This window comes from Falco peregrinus, chromosome 7 (genome assembly GCF_023634155.1).
Source record: "Falco peregrinus isolate bFalPer1 chromosome 7, bFalPer1.pri, whole genome shotgun sequence".
NCBI lineage: Eukaryota > Metazoa > Chordata > Aves > Falconiformes > Falconidae > Falco > Falco peregrinus.
This window is the reverse complement of record NC_073727.1, coordinates 32,636,568-32,657,797: the sequence shown is the minus strand read 5'-3', so window position 1 is coordinate 32,657,797 and position 21,230 is coordinate 32,636,568. Positions and strand designations below refer to the sequence as shown.

Here is a 21,230-nt window from a genome sequence, read left to right as displayed (position 1 = left end):
TACAGCACAAACTATTTGTTTGTTCAGACTTGGGTATTAACCTGTGCTAACAACAAACAAAATACTTGCAAAAGGAAAGTTTCTCAGACCAGATAATTTCCTACATCTCTTTATAATAGTGATCAAGCAAATGACTACAACAGTTTTGCCTGGGAAAGGGGAGAGGTAGGAACAACCAGCTTGGAGAAGACTGGTAGGGGATTTGCTAATTTGGATTTAAAGTGGTTTTGATATTATGGTGTATATAAGCCTAAAAAGAACTCTTTTGGGTATTCAGACAGGGTAGGGAAAAACATAAGGTTTTAGATCTGCAATTTATAATATGTGTCTGACTGTGTTTATCTGTTAAGTACGTAACAATAGTTATGTATGATCAGACTAAAAGTCCAGACAACCCAGTGGGTGGGACAGAAGTCCTTATTGCTGCCCAAGAATGACCCGTGCAAATGCCTGAGGAAGGGTGCCAGAACTTTTGAAAATATAGCGATAATTTCCCAAAACATTTCTCCACACTCCAGACATTTGGCCCAGTCAGGGACTTCCCGAGTCATGGTGTCAATGAACTGAACAGGGACACATTTCTTGCATGGCTCTAATCCACCTACTGCTTTCTAGGAGCCCAAGGCTACGGAGTATGTACATTAATGTTAGCAAGCAAAACCACCATGGCAGTAAATTGCTGGAACCAGGTCAGTTTTTTAGCAAGGTTTTGACAAAGAGACTTTTTTTCCCCAAATTCCCACGTGATTAGTTAAATAGCAATTAGTCCCACTCATATGTTATCTTGAAGAAGTAGTGTATATGTTAGGAAGTTTTACTTTTAACTAATTATCTTCAAGCAACAACCTTTTCCCACACTAGAAACATATTGAGCAGGATTCAGATTAATTAACTTAGCTGATTAGTGCCATTTGAGATACCACAAGGTATCTCAGATGTAGCATGGGACTGGCAGAAACAACACAGAACCTAAGAGACAAGTGCACCCTTATAGGGTAGCTGATGACTACCACAGTACATTAGGATGTTTAAAATGCCAGCAGGTAATTTATTAAGATTCTTAGACTTAAAGTTCTTTAGTTAAAAAGTCTTCTAAAGTTTAAAATAACTGTAAGTTATATATAAATAATCATTTGTTATTACTAGAGTTTATGCCACATAAATACCTGAAAAAAACTACATTGCTAGCTAACATGACAACTAACTTTATTTCTGGGCAGAATACTGAAATTAGAACATCATCTTTTTATCATTTAGAAGTTCTTTTGTTATACAGTAACAAACCTGGAAAAATAAAGTAGGTTTTCTGGAGGTAATATTCATGTTCAGAAAATGATGTTCAACCAAAAAATTGGAAATGGTCTTGAGAAAATAAATTCAGAATACCATAGATGCAACCTGAAAACTCAGTTGCTGGTGTGGTTGGTATATGTGTGTCTTAGAAATTAATTATGCAGTTCCATCCATCCCTGAAGTATATATCTATTTGTACTGGTAATACCTTCCAAATTCAGTTTCTTTTATGTTCCATATGGTAATGTTCACTTTTCTGTGTATGAGTTGCTATTACGGATCTCTCTAAAAGGCTTTCACTGTCTCCCTAGGCTACACTTTACTACAAAGCATTTTGCATATCTTTGTGTAAAATACACCCTGTGTTAAAGATGAAAAACATTGATTGGTTCAATTCTCAGATGTTAAACTGCTTTTCCAGATATGTATTTTTTGCATTTTGCATTTTTGTGGTATCCATTTCTGTTATTAATGTTCTTTTAACAATCTCATCTTGTTTTACTTAGTCTGATCAATGCAGTGATAGCATATCCACTATAAAATAGCATTTTATAATGGAAAGAAAATATTTTCTATATGAAACAGATGAAACAGATGAAACAAAACTGTATACTACTAGGCAACAGAGATGTTCAATTATAGTATATTGAAGACTAGTGATTGGGTTTCAGCTTGAGTTCAAACATTTTAATCCAAACTTGCCAGCTATTTTTTAAAAGATACAGAGAGAACTTTTTGAGCCACAAGGCTGGTAGGAATCCTCAGCAGAAGTACAGCAGCACAGAGGTTTACAGCTGTTTAAGGTATTCTTTTAAATCAGGGGAAACTTTAAATGAAGCTGTCCATATTGCCTTCCTGGAAATTTTCATTTGTGCCCCTGCAATGGAGCACTGGGGAGGTTCTAACTCTAAAGGAAGAGGGGAGTGCTGGGCAGATGCCCCCCCTGGCTAGGAACCTGCTGTGCCTGAGGCAGAGTAAATGCCTGACCTGGGGAGTGGGCTGCTCTTCTGAAACCCCATTAAACCCACAACACTAAAACTAGGGGTCCTGCATGTTTCTGAGAGAGCTCAGATCCCATCAAAGCTACTGCCGGCCAGGGAGAGGACGTAGCAGAAAGGAACTCCATGCTCATGACCCCCAGAAACAGTATCTCTCTTTTGCATGCCAGACCCCTAAGAAAAATCAATTTGACGTAGAAGTGACTGGATTTCTAGGAATATATATTTGCAGACTAATACATTAAGGTAGAATCTGCAGAACTGAGTTTTTTTAAAGCTGAGTAGAACAACTGTGGTTAGTCTTGTGATTTCTTTTTTCTATTTTTTTCTCCTTTATAAAAAAAAATCCAAACAATTGAATAGATTTATATGGGAAAAGATTCCTTTGATGCTAATCAAGATTAACAATTTTATGTATTCTTGTATATATCATTTCGCTCTACTTAGAGGTCTACAAGTTTCATCTGCATTTTTTCTGCATAAAATTACATTCAATTAAATGCAGACTTTGATAAAATTGATTATTAAAAACATCATTTGAAACTGGTCCAACAACATCTTTGCAGGCTGGAATCCATAAAAAGAAACATGTCAAGACAATTTTACTTTCCACAGAAGGAAAAATTGGTTTTGATCACATGGCTCTACCTCTGATTGTTTTGAGTTAGGGGGTTTTGTGGGGTTTTTTTTTGGTTTTGGTTGGTTTGATTTTTTTTTAATCAAAGTGCAATTAATGTTCCTTTTGCATTTCAGAACAAAGGTACAGAACTGCAGTCTGGGAATGAAAAAAAAACAGTCAGCATATTTCTATACTAAGAATAAAAATTACTTTTATGTAAAAGTTGTTTAGGGTTGAAGACCTTTTAATATCTTTCATTTTTAATTCTTTCAAAAGCCCAGTCATTATAATTCCTCCATGTAAACCAGTCTGCATATGGTCTTCCTGAAGGATGTCAGTGCTGCTTTACAGGATAATTAGTCAAAGTTAATTGCAAGCACCCTCTTCCCCTTAAAAACCTTTCTGTCAAGATATTGGCTTCTGCTGCAAATGGAAACCTTACCAGAGGGAAAAGAAAACCTAAACCATAAAATCTTAGGCTTTAGAAAGAGGAGAGGAGAGGAGAGGAGAGGAGAGGAGAGGAGAGGAGAGGAGAGGAGAGGAGAGGAGAGGAGAGGAGAGGAGAGGAGAGGAGAGGAGAGGAGAGGAGAGGAGAGGAGAGGAGAGGAGAGGAGAGGAGAGGAGAGGAGAGGAGAGGAGAGGAGAGGAGAGGAGAGGAGAGGAGAGGAGAGGAGAGGAGAGGAGAGGAGAGGAGAGGAGAGGAGAGGAGAGGAGAGGGGAGGGGAGGGGAGGGGAGGGGAGGGGAGGGGAGGGGAAGGGAGGGGAGGGGAGGGGAAGGGAAGGGAAGGGAGGAGAGGAGAGGGTTGTGCTCTATGTCAGGTTCCATTTGCCTTGGTAAATTGAGGCTTTCAAGCTGGATTTAGCTACAACCATTTCTTTAGCTTTTTTTTTTTTTTTTTTTTTTTTTTTTTAGTGGAGGATGTAGTACACTTTTTGGATTTGTCTCAAAGAAACAAATGAGAGCTATGTAACAGCTCCCACATTTACACCTAATACTCCAGCCTTGGGGACTTATATCAAACTTCCCCTCTCATTTAGCTTTTCAGGAAAAATAGATGTTTTCTTATTTTGCTAAATGACAATTTTGTATTGAAAGAGTTTGTGGGATTAAGTTTTAAGCAGCCCTGGTAGATATATGAAAACACCCAAATATATAAAAACAAGGAGGAAAGGTCAATGACACTAATAAGTGATTTTGTGATAACACTGTTTTAATAACTACACAGTAATATAATGATACACTCCTATTCACCATTAATTGCTAAAGCTATCTTATGCGATAGCAAAAGGAATGCTATTTCAAACATAGTAATATGGAAAAGTATGTACATATTTAATTGTCTTTAATGAGGAAAGGAGGAATGGAATAAGTTCAGTTTAATATGTTGGAGATTATGAAAGAGTGGCTTATAGTAAAATCTTTACATGATCTGGGATGTTTTGCTGTTATGAAAATAACATGCACCGTGTTCTGAAAATGCCTTCCTCACAATGTATCTCCTTTGCTGCATAGCCTTGTAAAAATAAAAATAAGACAAAACATCACTCTGGAATCAAAGTACTCCTCAGCATGATGATGCAGGTGTCAGCAGGTCATATACGGTGAATTTCTATTATAGACCAGTGAAACTGCAATAGTGTGGAAACAATTCAATATCTGTTGAACTGGAATCTAATCTATTTATTTTTGTCCTGTTCTGGCTTTACAAAGAAGGCTTAACATACATCTGGAAGGCCATGTTAAACCCCTGTATTCTTGGGGGAACATAAAGCCTTCTTGTTTGCTGTATGCTACTCAAGATACAAATTGTCCAGAAACATAGAGAGGGTCATGTTCTCTATTTCTGCATGCTTAGTGATGCCAAACAAAGCATCAAGTGGAAGGAATAAAGTCAACTCAGGGGAAGTAGCTGAGATTTGCTGAACAGGTTTAGAACCAATCAACATTGCTTCATTGCAACGTTTACAGTTTAGAACAACATGTTCTTTTTTAGTAAATATACACCAGAGCAGAGGGTTTGCACCAAGAAGGAGAAATGGTCTTCTGTGACCTCTGCCAAAAGTAGTCTTACACAGCAGATGAAAGAGATGTTGTATAATTCTTCAAAATATGAAATAAAAAAATAACAGAAAAAAGAAATCTTCATTCTCATTCTAAAATGTACCTGTGTTTTCCAAAGAAATGGATAAACAATTTTGAAATCATACTTAAGAGGCACTGTGGCTTGGCATGTTATGCAGTGGATGAGCACATAAACCATTCAGCATTTTCATCGGTAAGAGGCAATTCACCTCCTGTCACATTTTCAGGACAGATCTTGTGACATATGACTTCAGGAAAAGTTTTTCTGTACCTTAACCTGAATTCTCAGAACAGGACAAGATCTAAGAAAGCACTGGGGATAAGACTATACTACTAGCAAGCTAGTTGTGAAGTCATCTAAATTAGTCCTATGTGTCACTAAAACTTTCCAATGCTGAATGCTGGTACTTAAAGCCTTTTGTTATAATGCACCAGGTTCACTCCCCAATTAAATATTTCCTGCTCTTCCCCCCCCCCCCCCCCCCCATCTTTTTCCTGTTGCAAAATTTGTGGGTTTTTTTTCCTCTAAACTACAGCTAGATGATGTATTACTAGTTAGCTGGAAGTTACTCTAATGCACAACTTCCTTTATTCTCCTCCTAGCCCCACAAGGAGAACTGTCACCCTCACCAGCTGGTCCTATCTAGATTAAAAATAGACATCAGCTGCACAATTGCAAATTTCTCCTGAGGATACCAGCAGCAAGAGGGTTGACTGCAATTCTTCATACAGACAGCATCTAGAAACACATTAGAAATTATAACCCTCTCATCTTCTAAAGCTCACTCTTGCCTTGCCCTCAGTATCTATTTCCACCAACTCTTCAGGATAATCAGCTGCCTGCTACCAATTAGTCTTGATAAACTAGCAAGAATACAGCCCTATTAAATTGCTGGCAATACCTGTAAGGGTTTTACCTTCTCAAAAGCAAATTATTAACCTCTGGTTCACTAGGACTCTGAATGGGACTCATTTTCCTTTTCACACTTAGATATTTATAAAGGGAAAGAATGTCAAAGCACTGAAGGTGTATATCGCTGTTACCTGTTGTGTTACCTGTGAGAGATCATGGAAAAGATGACCAACTGGTAAAATTTGCTTAGAAAGAACAATCTATTAACATTTCAAGTAAAATTCCATCTGTTCAATTATACCTTTAAAACAGTAAATACATGAAGCCTAAAGTTCCATCCTTACTATAGTAGTAAGTAGTTATAGTAAGTAAGTAAGTAAAAAGTTATAAGTAGAAACAGGATGGCTTTAAGAATATGGGGATAATATTGAATGTCAGGGATCAGAGTTCCAGTTCCCCATTCTTATGTTACTTTCTGGGCTATCTTGAGTAAAGCATTCTTGTGTTTCAGATGGGGACAATAATCCCTTTTTTTCCTCAATTTGTCTCTCATATAATTGACATTTTTTGTTTGGTTTGTTGGTTTTATTAAGGTGTATTTCATCCATAAGATAGAAACTCAGCAGAGGTTGAGGTCTATGAGCTGTTTTAGCAATGTCAGATTGCTACTCACCACTTCATTCTCTACTGAAGCAAGATGCATGGCTATGCTTTCCCGCTAACAGAGGAAATGTAGCCCTCTTAGAGTTTGAACTCCTGTGTTACAGAGATGGGATATTATATTGTGTTATAACTCCATGTGGTACCTAAAGCCATTCATGTGGGCTGAGGCCCGTAGGTGCTGTCATAATACAATGCGATTAAAATAGCTGAGAATAATGTTACATATTTTATTATGTTAAAAAAAGGAGATAACAAAAAATCGAAATCAGAAACATGGGAGCAGACAAAGAAGGGAACTCTGTTTCAGGAACCAGGAGAATCTGCTCGTGCCATACCATCAGGGTTTGCACTGATGCAAACCTGCACAGTGCTGTACCACTAGCTGCCATGGATTCAAGGGACTTTATTTTTTTCTCTTTCTCCCACCCTGATCTTCCTAGAACTGAGATTTTGTAGTGCACAGCAAGTGCTGGGCTGTCGTTAAACACTGGTAACCCCTATTAATGAAAATTGGCTGGGTGAGGGGCAGGGGGGAAGCTCGTCCCCAGACTGCATGTACAGCCAAAGTGATACTGATCATCAACTGAATGTGAGGGCTTGCTTTGGGTCAACAGTACCTGATATATCAGCCTGCTGACAATATAGTTGAATATATCTCCTTTCAGCATCTTGAAATGGTCAGTGAGGAGACTACTAGCTTCCTTTCTTGCAGTTATTTAAAAGAATCACCCTGCATGTTCTGCATATCTGCACAAGACCTGAGGTCCAGAGCAGTCAGTGACAAGCAGCACCCACATTTAAGGAACTAAAGTACTTATCCATTCAAAATGCAAGAGGAAAGATAATTTTTCATGTCTGCTTGATTACCGAAGAAAACAATGAAAGACAGCTTTTAAAATACATACTCCCTTACAATAATTTAATAAACTGTGCTGTCATCTCATAAAGAATCAGGATGGTTGCCGTGGTGACAAAGATTATCCTTGCTGCTGCTTGATTCTGTCATTTTTCTAAACATGAATTCATAATATTTAGGATTTATTAACAATGTGTCACATTGATAGAGATAAATTGCATGCTTTAAACTGGCCATGTAAGTCTTCTACGATATTATAACTGCTTTGTCAACTCAGCAATAAGATATGATGTGATTACTAGAAAATTAAAGCTATTTGTCATAAAAGATGAAGCAAAGAGTATCAAAATTCTCAGAACAGAAAAAAACTCCAATAAACTAATGTGTTTCCTTATTTTAAATATTTTGCAGTTAACAAAGAGTCACCATTTTCTGTCTTGTAAATTGATCAAGATCAGCATATATTGAGACTAGATTTATTTGTGCTGGGAAAATGTAGGTTGTAATGTATCAGAATCGATCTGTTTCAGGCTGCAATTTTTTATAATGGTTCAAACTATAAGGAGGATCTTGTGAAGAGATCTTAATGATGGCACACTGCGATATATAAAAACATATATACACACACAGTTATGTATTATGAAGGTGTATTTCACTTCAAGGAATTTGTGTAGGTTTTTTGTGATGTGGGGTGTCATAATTGTACCAGCAGTCAGATGAGATTCTCAGTGCAGCTATCTAGAAAGTACCTTTGTGTTTACCTTACTGAAGTATTTGTGTCAAGCTTCACTGCTGATTTTTACGTGAGGCTGATTTAGATGGCCAGCTCTGCAGTCATTGTTCCATACATACAACAAGAAAAACCCTAAAACCAGAGTAATTTTAAAAGCCCTTTTTCTTTCTTTTTTTTTTAATGACAGAGATTTGTATTTATTTTTTCAAGAAAAAGAGGCCTATTTTCTGTAGTGAGACACATAACAAATGGTGGGAACCCAGCAATGCTGAGGCATCTTAAGGCGAACAAGGAATATTATGCCCATATAGATGACTCTGCCTGAAGAATGTGATTTATCACTTAGTGGGCCATATTAATTTCTGTGTGTAGGATGACCTCTCAAGCTGGGCGAGATGTGTCCCTGCTGTATGTTGCAATGCAGAGGAAGTGACTCAGCTTTCTTTAAATGCACGAAGTCAGGGTTTGGAGAGAGTCTGGAGCAGCAGCATGGAGAACTGCTCAGATGTGCAATCCTCTGACTGTTCTTGTCTTGCACTATTCCTACCACTTATGCTACCTAAACTAGTTTATGCATCCTTTTAAGCAGAATAAGTGGGGAAAGTTTGAAAATCCATCAACTAGATTCTCTCAGTTGATAGAAAAAAGATCTTTACATAGTTGCAGATAGAAAAATAATCCAGACTCAGCTGAAATGCAGTAACTCAATATGGCATGATTTGTTCCTAATCACAACCTTTGACGTTTATAGAACAATAAACAAACTAAACTATCCACCCATGCTGGAAAGAACAAGATGAAAACTGAATAAAAAGTCCTTTTAGTTTAATGACATTGTATAATTAGCTTAGTTATGCTGCCACACATTAGTGGCTAGCAGTGATACGTATTTTAGCCTTCGTTACCCTTTATCTCAGTGAAATAACATTCTCTATTGAAGACAATGTAGGTTTAAGCCATAGAATAGTTGTGTTCTTGCAAACCAGACACAATCATTTCCGACAGCAAATACTATCCAATAAAAATATTCTGTACTTATTTTCAAGGACCTGTGCAAAGACCAGAGTCCTTGGAAGGGAAAATACCTTGCCACTTTGGCAATATGCATCCTGTTACAGCCTGAGCAAATAACTAAGGGTAGAAGGGGAAGATTTCAATTGTCTTCAATGGGCTTTAAAGTATCTTCTTAGAGGTGCAATGTAATATGCAATAACTTTTTCTCTGTTGGGATAATTTTGGGGTCAGTGTTCTTGTTGTTTAGACCCTGCAGACCAAATCTAACCCTAAAATACAAAAAGGCATCTTCCATAGCATCTAGTGAGATTTACATATGCTTTTGGCAAAGATTAATTGAATCCAGTATTTGATACCAGTTTCCTACTGCAGTAAACATATGCACAATACCATAAACCTGGCACTCTGCAGTCTTAATGACTTTAATGCACACCTATAATAAATGGCTCTTAAATGTCTAGTGCTATATGCAAACAGTGCTATGCAAGCTTGATTTAATTCTGGTTTACTTTTTCTCACATTCAACATACTGCATTTTCAATATTATCCAGCTTTTGGAACTATAAGGACAGTTGGAAAAAATTGGTTGCAGAACTATGTAACAGTAATTTAATAACAATGTCACAGGTGAGGAATTTTGTTCAAAAGAGATGGCATAGCAAGGGCAAATAAACACTGTACCACTTCCTCTTCTAACAAGCACTTCTCAGTGCTTTGGTATACAGCATGATTAAAATGAGTCATTCTCCAAGACAATGAGGCCTGGGAACTTTTATGTCTGTAATTTGTATACAGCATTGACTCCCTTTTATTATGTGTTAGAGCTACCAATTCAGTATGTGAGCTTTAAAAATTTTAGAAAATGTAGTAAAAAGAACATTTTTTCTTTCCAAAGGTAATTTGGAAAACATAAAATACTAATCCTCGTAAACAACTCAAGATACATACAGAAAAATGTTTATTAAGAACGTGTTTTTTCTGATTCATAACCAACACATGTTACTGTATAGGTGTTAAAGATCGGCAAAATCTACTCCTGATTTTAAAAGTAGCTGTATTGCTAAATTAAAACCAGAATAATTATTGAAGTCACTTCTGTTATGGGTTTCATCTATGTATATGTTTTCTGTGTATATATGTAAAATCAAACTTTATTGTATATAATTCTGAACATGCAGATGGTAAAACAACGGCTCTGGTATATTTGAAGCACTTAATATGTAAGTGCTTATTAACTAAGCTATAAGAATAACTTAGTTATTTTTTATTGGGGTTTTGTATTTGTATTGTTATTTTGTATTATAACAAAAAATATATTTTTTATTGCGTCTGGTATTTTTGTGTGTGAAAATTATTTTAATATTGATAACTACATTGCATTATTTTAAGAAATTCATAAACAGAAACTGGAAAGATGTGAAAAACAAACACTATTGAAGGGTAACATCTTTTTGTCTGTTTACCTACATATATGTATGTGACATACAATGTATTTGCTAACTATGTATGTTATCACTGTTGTGTTATAGAAGCATTCAAAGATCAGTTGACATAGACTACAAATGATGAGAAATTCTTTTATGTCTTAACATTAACAAATAGTGCTTGTGTGGCTATATTGTAAATGCACATTCATAATAAGCTTGTCCTGCCCAAACTTATCCAGAAATCTTTCTGTAGCAAAGGTGCAAGAAAGTAGAGTGCTGATGAACTTCCTCTGGTGCAGAAGGCATGAAGTGTTGGGCAAGGAAAAAAGCAAATTTATAGGCTAGTGGGTGCCATCCAAGTTAGGAAGTCTTAGTTAACAGTGAGCCAGGTGTGTATCAGAGATAAGAAAAGCCTCCGTTTTAAGAACCTACTCTTTTTTAGATGGTTTAATCTCCTCTAACTGGCACTTTCCAAAAATCCACACAGGAACTGGTCTGGACTGGTTTTCGGAGGTGATGTAAACAAAGAAGTTTCCTTAGAAATGCACAGAATTTTTGCCTAAGAAAGCCTCCTCTGTAAAGGTTAGACCACATAAAATCTGATGAGTGTCTCTCTGATGCACCAGTGCTGTGCTTAGTAATGGCAAGAGGAAGCAAGGAGGAAACTTATTTAAAATAGTGTGGATATATATACACCCTCCCTCACACAATTATATTCTTTTCTGTATATATTCTCTATATGTTCTTATAGTATTTTACAGGTCTAGTGCTAGCTTTCCAGTTCTGCGCTAATCAGGGTCATCTGGAGTGCCTAAGAACTGGTTCCCAAATACTTAATAAATCATGTTGTATGAAGATGAATTTTTTAGGGTATCAGTGGGTGAGCCAGGCAATAATGAACTTGGATCCATTAGCAAGGGATTCCAGTTAAGGTCTTTTCAAGCACAGTGTTATAAAAACACAAATGAAGTTGCAGCCTTGACCAAAACAGCCTCTTGTGTAACATTTCGTCTATACAGAAGTACATAGAACTTTAATGTTACAGAAATGATTACTAAGAAGTCATAAGATGACAGAAAAAAAGCATTCAGGTGTCATTAGTTAAGTCCCTTTATGCATATGCCTGATAATGCAGTCTTTAATTACACAACCATTTACTGAAGCACGGGACAAATATTTTTTTTCTATTTTTTGTTTTCATATTTAGATCCAAAAATGCATCTTGTACATAGGAGGAAAAATTACAAGAAAATATTCTGTCTGCCCTCAAGCTATAGTGTGGTAAAGGCATGAATCTTTAGGGACCTTTACTGTTATCTTCTAAAGCACCTCCAGGAAGCATGTGCAAATACAATCTTTTATTGTTTGCAATAGAAAAAAATCTAGAGGTAAAATGAATGCTTTTAATAGAAGGAAACATTCCAAACAAATTTCAGTCCTCCACCCCAAAATATGGGGACACTAGAGCTTTAAAAATAATTTAAATTATATTTTTGAATAGTCAAACCCCCTGAATCCAAGTCCCAAGATTTACATGGGAGTTCCATCCATAAGCCTCATTTTGAAAAGATTGTACCGAAATATGGGAAATAGCTATAACGAATGGAAATCCCAGACGGAAGTGGCTGAAATTACAAGAAAGATTCTTACATTATTAAGAGCCAGGCAAACCTGTGTCCCAAAATTTGCCTTTAATTAAATATTTTTACAAAATACAAGTAATAAACATAATTTCAATTGTTGTACTTACTCAAATTAATCTGAAAAAAAGAAATACTCTGAGAAATGATTCAACAAAGCATTTGCTAATGCTTAAGAGCACTGAAATTAAATTATTTCATGATTATGTGTACACACAAGCACAAATACACAACAAAATAGTTTTTTTCCAATTTGATATGTTTTTCCAATTTGATATTTGATGCATCAGTGCTTTCACAAGGGTCGATGACACACTGGACTGTGTGAGCTGGAGCCTGGCTAGTCAGTGGAGGTAAGGGATTATCACCCTGTACTCAGCTCTCATTAGACCACGTCTATGCCTCCAGTTCTGGGCCTCCCAGTTAAGGAAAGACATCCATAAACTGTGGCAAGTTCAGTGTGGGGCCGCTGCAATGGTCACAGCTGAGGCAGTTGTCCCAGTGGGAGAGGCTGAGGGATGGGGCTGTCTCAGCCCGGGACAGCTGTCCTATGAGTTGGTCATTTTGTGACATACACAGACCTTGCAAGACTGAGCTGCTGCTGAAGGCTGTTTATGAAGTAGGTGTTCTAATTATTATTACTATTAGCATCAATGAATAAGAGGTAACTATGCAATACTATGGCAACAGGGAAGAACAATAATAAAATATATCGATAGAAGTATATACAAGTATACAATTTCTGTCTAATGGAAGGTCCAATGATAATTCAATTGGGCTAATAATTTCTGATTTTTATGGCAAACTCATATTAGCAGTGAAATGGATTGCCTTGCCTTTTTGGGAAATGTCTTGTATTACAACAGGCATTGTGAAGGAATGGGAAAAGGTTGATCTACCATATGGCTTTTCCCAAGTGCTCTTCACTAATACGTTGTCGCTGGATCGTTGGAGTGAGGGACAGAAGACAATGAGATGACAAAATGCTAGGTCATGCGTTAAATCACAGTGATTTTGACAGCTACTTGTGTGCCTCTGAATTAACACTAGCCTCTCTGGTCTTTTGCAGAAAGTGCCTCTGAATTCAGCCCATTTTGCCCAATAGGTTCCAGGCCCTTCAAAACTATTTCATTCACTATTCATAGCTCATATCAGTCCCTCTTACCCCTATTGACTTGTTAATAGGGCCGTACTGATAATGCAAATATTAAACACCACAGAATAAAGCCATCTCTATTTTAGCATATGGATAAATCATGAGATTATAAAGACAAATGTAATGTCCCCCCATAATTTAATTCGCTGTAGCTGGAAGACAAGGTATTTGAGACAGCTAAATAGGCAAATAGTGCTGGACCATACAAATCCAGGGTATACTGGAAACCCACACAGGCTGAAAAAATTAGCAAGTTAAATGGCATATTTATGTTCGACACAGGGGCTGTCTACCCTGATTTCTGGAGGTATGGTTACAGATATACCTGAGTTAACTTTAAACTAGGAGTCTCCAATACAGCTGTCAAGTATCTACTTTGCTGTATGGGCTTACAGCAGCCCAGGGTGAAACCAGTACTGTGGGCAGTCTGACTGCCACCAGCAGCTGTCAAACCTAAATCTCAGTTCAGGTGGATGAGACACTGTCTGGCTACTGCAACTAAATCTAATTTAAAATTGTACAACATGTAACTCATGAAACATTGTCTCGCTGCTATGTAGGCATTTCCATTCAGTGTTGGAAGGGTTACATCCAGCACAGGGTTAGGTGCTGCAGCGAGCAGCATGTGCATGGCTGGTGCCAGCTGGGAAAGACTGGGCAAACTCAGTCAAGCCTCTTCCCCTGCACAGGTAATTGAGGTGGTTTATAATGAGTGCAGGTGCCTCCAGAGTTCATTAATTGCTGGCATTTCCTTAAGTTATTGTTTTGCACCTGGAAACCTGTACTACTCTCCAGATCAAGCCTTCCACCCTCCCTTTTTTTTTTTTTTTTTCTTTAGTGTTCCTTCAAGAAGAATTAAGTTATAGCCATTCAAGGTTATTTTACTTCTGAATAAAATCATCTACACAGAAAGATTTAATGTTCTCTGACTAATGCACTCTAACTTCATTGTATTAGTTCATTTATCTTAACTTTCCTGAGTGTTGCTCTGTAGACAAGCACTTAGTCAGTTAGCTGGAGCAAACAATCTCTGCTTCATGCTTGCTGCACTCATCACCTAGCTTTATACTAAGCAGCAAACTTACTCGTCTGGAAACTATTTTTACTTCCCTTGGGTATGGAATTAGTGCCTCCTTATTACATCTTTTTGCACTTGCTTTTTTGGGGTGGGGATTGTGTCTGTCTCAAACACTTTTATGAAGAAAACTAAATGACATCCCCCTTCACTATGCCTTCCACTTGATACAAATCAAATATACCATTAGATATTGAAATTTGGAAAAATCTCTCTCATATATGCTATGTTTCTTGTTTTCGATTTTATGTGAAGTAGATAGCAATATCCTTATATGATTAAGTTCAGAATACATTGTTAAATTACCTTAAAATTTTCTATTATAAGCTCCTATTTCAGATTATTTATAAATTTACCGCACTCTAGTCACTGAGGATGAAATTTTTCATGCTCATCTTTTTGCCTCAGGCTGAATTTTCATTCAAAGTCATATAAAAATGTTTCAGCAATTTCCAAAATCTAGGTTAGTGAAAATTAGGTTGGGGTGTTGTATTTTTTCCAGTGCTAATAACAGTTCATTCTGAGCTTATGCTTTTCTGGCATTTGCAAGGAAGTCCAAGAAAATTTCTTTAAGTTTTGGCAAAATTTTAGCTTACACAATTGTCATAAAACTAGTTTTATGTTATTCTTCTTATTTTTTCTGGATGAATCCAGCGTGTTGCTAAAAACAGAAAACAGGTGATCTTTTAATTACAAAGTGTGTCATAGAGCAAATAAAATGGTTGAATTAAAACTGAATGAGCAGTTTTAGTTCCAGCATTTTTCAGCTGAAGAGTGCTTTATTTAGCGACTTTAAAAACATTTTTATGTGCTTTCTCTTTGTTTTTTTATGTGTGAAATAAAATCTTATTAACTTTAATTTGTTTCACAGAAACATGGCAGTATGGTCAGCCTGGCTTATTTCTAAAACCTAAGGCTTTCACCTAAGCACTGTGGGCTTGAAAAAGGGCACTTATTAAGCTCTTTACAAAGAAATAGATATCCAAGTGACTAAATCTGGAAAAGATCTGTAGCCAGTGAAGTATTTTCTATGACAGGGCTTTTAGGACTGCATAGGAAGCTGAACATAGAACAGTTAATATGCAAAAGAAAAATAATATTTAAGTTTGTCACATCAAAAGCTTCAGTGGACTTTGGTGGTCCTGCTGCACTGTGATTGAAATGTCAAAAATGGTCAGTCACCACAGCCCACAGCCCTGAAACATAAACCCTTTAATTTTTGGCAACATCTGACCTTCCCGGGTAAGGTTCCGTAAGAGGTAATATTAAATGTTACAATCTGAGTTTAGCAAGCACTGAGGCTGTGGGGATATCAATACACAGGACAGGGTTCTTGAACTAACCAGAGGTCGCCTTCAGCCTATCCCTAAGAAAAGAAAAATAGCTTATGCTTATGCCAGCCTGATCTCTGCTTATCCACATTCCAGGCCCCCTGCCCAGATACATCAAGTTACTTTTATTTCTCAAGAAGGAGCCAACTGATCTTTTCTCTATGTTTGTAGCTTGGAGTCCACACAAATATTTCCTTGCATTTTAGTGCTTTATACAATTTTGGCGCTGTGATTAGATTTGTCTTAGATTTTTCTCTCCACTTTAAGCTCTGCTCACACTCAGTACAGTTAGTATCATTCAAGGTTCATCTTGGGTTTTTTCTGAAGCATGAAATAGGGAAATGCTATGGAGAAACTAGAATAAAATAATTTTAAGAAACACAACTGTTTCCCTTAAACAAGTACAATGTTCTGTGGCTAAAAACAAGCCTTCTGATTGCCAGTCTGATCCTCATAGTTCAGCTATATTTTTTGGCATAAAGATGACAAGGGGGTTTGTTCAATGTGCAGAAGCTCGTGTTTCACTGCTGTTGACCATTACAGAGCTGTTGTGTGCAAAACTGTGCTATTGCCCCATCCAAAACTGACAACATGCTGGCTCAAAGTGTTTTGCACAGAGCCAGCAACTGCTAATAGAAATGCAAGATGTAAAAGCATGCTACAGTTTCTGCAAAAATAGTTAATCTAAGTTCTACAGGTATAGGGAGAGAGGAGACTGCTTTTCCTTGGTATGCTATAGATGCCCTAAAGCAACTGAGTGAGTCACAGTCTGTAATTCATTCAATAATACATTTCTGGTGCTGCTTCGTTCTTCACAGCCTGTTTTTTTAGTGTAAATTGGCTGTCCACATTCCTTAAAGGCTTTGAAAAATCTCCCTTCAGTCTCTTTCCACTGTATTGCTAATTGTTATCAAAAATAATTTACCTGTTATGACTGGAAATGTATTTGGATAATGCAAACACATGCAAGACATAATGAAATTACTGAATGATTGGAATGATTTTTCTTTAAGACATGGGCCTATTTTTTAATAAGGAAATATTTAACAAAGAAAAAAAAAAAAATGCTTGCACCTCTGTGAAATGACATTTACTCCAAAGCTGGTAAAATGAATGTATACAAAAATATTACTATGCTTGTGTATAAAGCTCACAGTTGTCTTCTAGTTAGAGCTGTATTTTCTGCGGTTTCCTCGTTGACAGAAATGGGGGTATTGCAAACAAAATATTTTTTTCCCTGAAGTTGAAAAACTCTAGTCTTTTAGTAGTACAGGTTGACAAGGAACATTTTTGTCTATTTAAATCATTAGGATGTGGAATACAACCATGCAGAAAAACACAGTCTGAAGGTTATGGTGGCAATAGAGTACATAAGGATTCATATTTTCCTGCTTCTAAGCTGGATGTGCCATCGGTTGTGTTTTGAACAGCTGCTCTTCCTGAAGTTACACTCTGATTAAAGGAGAGGTTCTCTTGTTAATCCATCCTGTGGCTGAAGTAACAGCTAAAAATAAAGAAAAAAGAACATGGAAAGTAATATGCTAGCCATTTTTTGTTAAGAATAGAAAGCAATGCTGTCAAGGTCTGAAAATAATTTCCTCTGTCAGAAATCTTAGTCAGGGTGCTTGCATAATGGGACCAAAACACATCCCACAGATTAGATTAAGGTTGCTGAATAATCATTTATTTTGCAAAAATATGGTCTAATAACTGACGGTTTATTCAAGGAAAAATATTTCGCTTGGGTCTGGAATTAAATATCGACATTAGAAGGTCTGTACATCATCTAGTACCTGTGTCTCAGAGATAAAATCCATTATGTGAATTTACAAATATTTTCCCTCGATCACTTTGGTGAAATAATAAGTGTACATAATACCTCCAGATTACAGATTTATTGTTTGTTTGTTTAATTATTTCTAGTAATACATAGAGAGAAACCTGAAAAACAAGAAAAAACTGAGAGGAAGGAACCCCTTAAAGGTATGTATTCAGCATTTTATATTCTTTGTCTTTTTACTCGTGGTTCAAAACAGTCTAACCTATTGACTCTTAGACCCTTCCTGCAAATCCCAATTATGTTTAAGGATGGAGGAGTTGTGAAACCCAGCTGGAAGGAGAATGAGTATTTTAAAAGCACTTTGAATTCATCACTCTGCAGAAAGGCTAAAATTATATTCAGATATTAATTAATAAGTTTTTACTGTACTATTAACTTGCATAAATGATTCCCAGAGCATAAATAGGTGGTGGTGGGGGGTATTCTTCTTGAATAAATCCAAGCATAATATTTTTCTTTGGGAATATTTCGGAGCAAAATGTTATGAGTATATTATAACATACAAGCACAGTCCCTGGAGGCATTCTGCTTCAGAGTCCTGCCTTAGAAAACAGTTTTCCCCAGACTCCTTTCAGATACAGTAGGGAGAGGGTGTGAGAGAGGATTTAATAAGTTGCTGGTGGTGTATGCCAACAAAAACTTACAGATTGACTGGTTGAAGGAGTCAGAATCAGGATACTGCTTCCTTTCCACCCACAACTCATGGGTTAACGCTGGGCTCCAAGAGCCACCATCTAGTGTGCCTCTTGTGAGGGATTTTTTGGCAAAATGGAATTCTGTTGGAACATACCTACTTGTCAGAACACTTTAAGCTTTCTGAGAACATGTCATTTACATAAAAATGTGATTAATGAAGTCTCAGGCTTGAGGAAGAAACCCATTCTGGAAGGGTAAATAGGTCAATGGAAATAATAAATCACCCAAAAAGCAGAAGACCCAATATCCAGCCACAGCTGATTTATTTCAGACCAAGAACACAAGTCTCACAACCCAGGTGAACATGCACCTGCCTGAAATCTCTGCTTGACTAGGCCTTTCTAATGGTCTCTGATTGGAGCTTTACCATTTTATATAAATAATTCAAAATACAGAGTTAACAAGACTGACTCTAGAGGTTAATGGCAGGCACATTAAGTTCAGGTTTCTGTTAGAATGGATATTTATTACTAGAAAATGGAATGGTGGTAACAGGAGAAACTTTCTTCTGAAACCTGGAAAAATGACAGAGCAAAGACTAATGTCCCATCTTAAAACATGAATGTGTCATTAAGGCTTCTCCTGTTATGTTGTGGAAAGCTTGAGAAACTCTGATTTGGTTTGATAGAACATCGTTTGGACTTGATCTCAGAGTTCTTTTCTAACATAAATGATTCTGTGATTCTATGATTCTAATATTTAATGGTTTAAAAAGTTTTTTAGAACATGAAAAAATGATCCCAACCAATCTCAGATAGTCAATGAAGAGTAATGATTATACTGCCTTAACTTGCCGTAACTCCTACTAAGTCTACCTAAATGTATTGCTTAGTTTAGTTTAGCGAATTATTGCTACAATTGCTACTAAAACACTACTGTGTATAGAGATTGTTTGTATTCACAATATTAATAAACATTTTTTTCAGGCTGTGCATTATATTTTAAACCTATGACTATGGAATCATTTCTTCCTGAGGCCCATTTCACTATAGCATGACTGGGAGACTCCAAAGTTTCACCACGTCCCTGTATTTTAGCCACTTATTTTCTACTTTAAATACATTCTCTTTTCAAGATTTAGATAACAGAGAGATGAAGGAACATCCTAGTCTAATTTCTAATCAACTTCTGTGATGAATTTTAGGAAAGTTACCTAATGAAACGGGGGATGCCTAGCAGTGTCTCGGTCACTTAAAAATAACTCAGTTATGTCAGGAGTTCATTTGCATGTATTTCACCACTATAGTGCTAAAAAAATGTGAGAGCCTGAACGTTCTCTACCTTTCTTCTTTTGCTTCCAGTTAGATATGGAATTTATGGTACTGTAGAATAACTTCTCCTTATTTTCTCATGTTTGTCAAAGGTAGTTTTACTAAACTTGGACAAAATCTCCACAGGAGTTAGGGTTGAAGCTAGCTTGCATTTTCACAACTGATTTTTCTGAAATGGTCTAAAATCTACATGCTTATTTCCCATTGTCTGGAAAACTGTCATGTAAAATCCTAAGAAAAGCGAATGAAAAAAGTTATGTGCATTAGTGGATAGCATAATACAGTTTCCACTGACATAATATTAGTTTTTACTTTGCACATACTAGGAATCTAATTATGGCCCTGAGATCATCATTGCCAGGGACTGATCTCAGCTAGTGTCCATTACAGTCTATCTGTATCCATTACCAGCTATCCGTATCCATTACTGGTTACCCATTTCAAGCCAGCTGGCAAGTGACAGGCGTGTCATTTCTGTATGTGATGCTCTTATGCTCCAGGATTGATTCCAGGGCTTTTATGAGCCTCTGCCTGATAGAATATGGGGTGGCCCAGGTGATGTCCTTTTTCTAGTGCAGGCAGCAGCAGTCACTGTGAGAGCTCTGCCTTAGTCCTTGACAGTTTTCTGAAAACGTCTCTTCAGGAATGGACAGACAATTTTAAGTGGTGATGTTACTGTAGTAAACAGCTAAGGCATGTTACTATGGCTTGGATGGTAAGGTGTGACTTGTTAGCCAGAGTAGTCTGCTCACACTCGTGTAGTATGTATGGTGTGTGCTGTGCACATATGCACGGGATAGCTCAGGAGTAACGCAGCTGGCCGTTTAGCCTCCTAAGGTTTATCATGGTAGAATTATTTTTTATTCTTAAAGTTTTTCCACAGTTTGTTTGTTCGTTTTTTAATACATATGAACACATTTCTTCTTTCTTAGTGACACATAAAGACAAACTGGAAAGACAAGAAAAACCTGAAAAAAAGGAAAGGCATGCAGGTAATGATTTAATGTCAGAATTTATTTTACATGTTGAGGTACCCCAGAACTGTCTACTCAACTTCCATTTATGTATCCCCTTGATTAGAAAAAATGTTATAGAACTTTACAAATTAAAATCATGAGATCATATAAAGGTTTGCAGACATACAGACTGAGTAGCATTTTGTATTCCTTCTGCATGCTTGGGTTTTTTTTCCTGAGGAAGGGGGATAATTTATTTTATACTCTGGACTAGCATAATCTCCCAGTATTTCTGACACTCACAGTTAAGTATGGTTGCTAAGAGAATATGGTCATCCAGGAAAAACATCTGACAACCTTGTAATAAGGCAGGCCATGTAAAAAAAAAATGTTTTAAATACAATACTGAGTAGGGATGTTGCATAGGTATTGCATAGTAGGACTGATTCTTTAATTACTTGCCATAAATAGGTATGTAGCACTACTTAATCTTCCACAATTCTTACTTTCTTTTGAAACACCAACACAAGGCAGGAGACTCCATAGCAATGCTCATGCATACTTTTTTGTGTTCTTAGTATAAAGTCATATGCTGGAGTCAAATAGGCAGCTAGTCCCTGTAGGGTATCTCAGGAGGTACGAACACATGTAAAAATCAGTTCTGTACACCCATGGACAAGCTACTGTGTAAACATTAATCACAAAAAACTAGTATATCAGAGCCCA

At 36.8% G+C, this 21,230-nt stretch overlaps 1 protein-coding gene across 1 annotated transcript in view; it reads left to right on the top strand.

Moving 5' to 3' along the window:
* TRDN (triadin) overlaps nt 1-21,230 on the top strand; it is a 235,657-nt gene that overhangs the window by 51,257 nt on the left and 163,170 nt on the right. The window contains exons 5-6 of the mRNA XM_027793516.2: nt 17,665-17,724; nt 20,481-20,540. Of these exons, the coding sequence (XP_027649317.2) occupies nt 17,665-17,724; nt 20,481-20,540 (120 nt within the window). The remainder of the gene's footprint in view (nt 1-17,664; nt 17,725-20,480; nt 20,541-21,230) is intronic.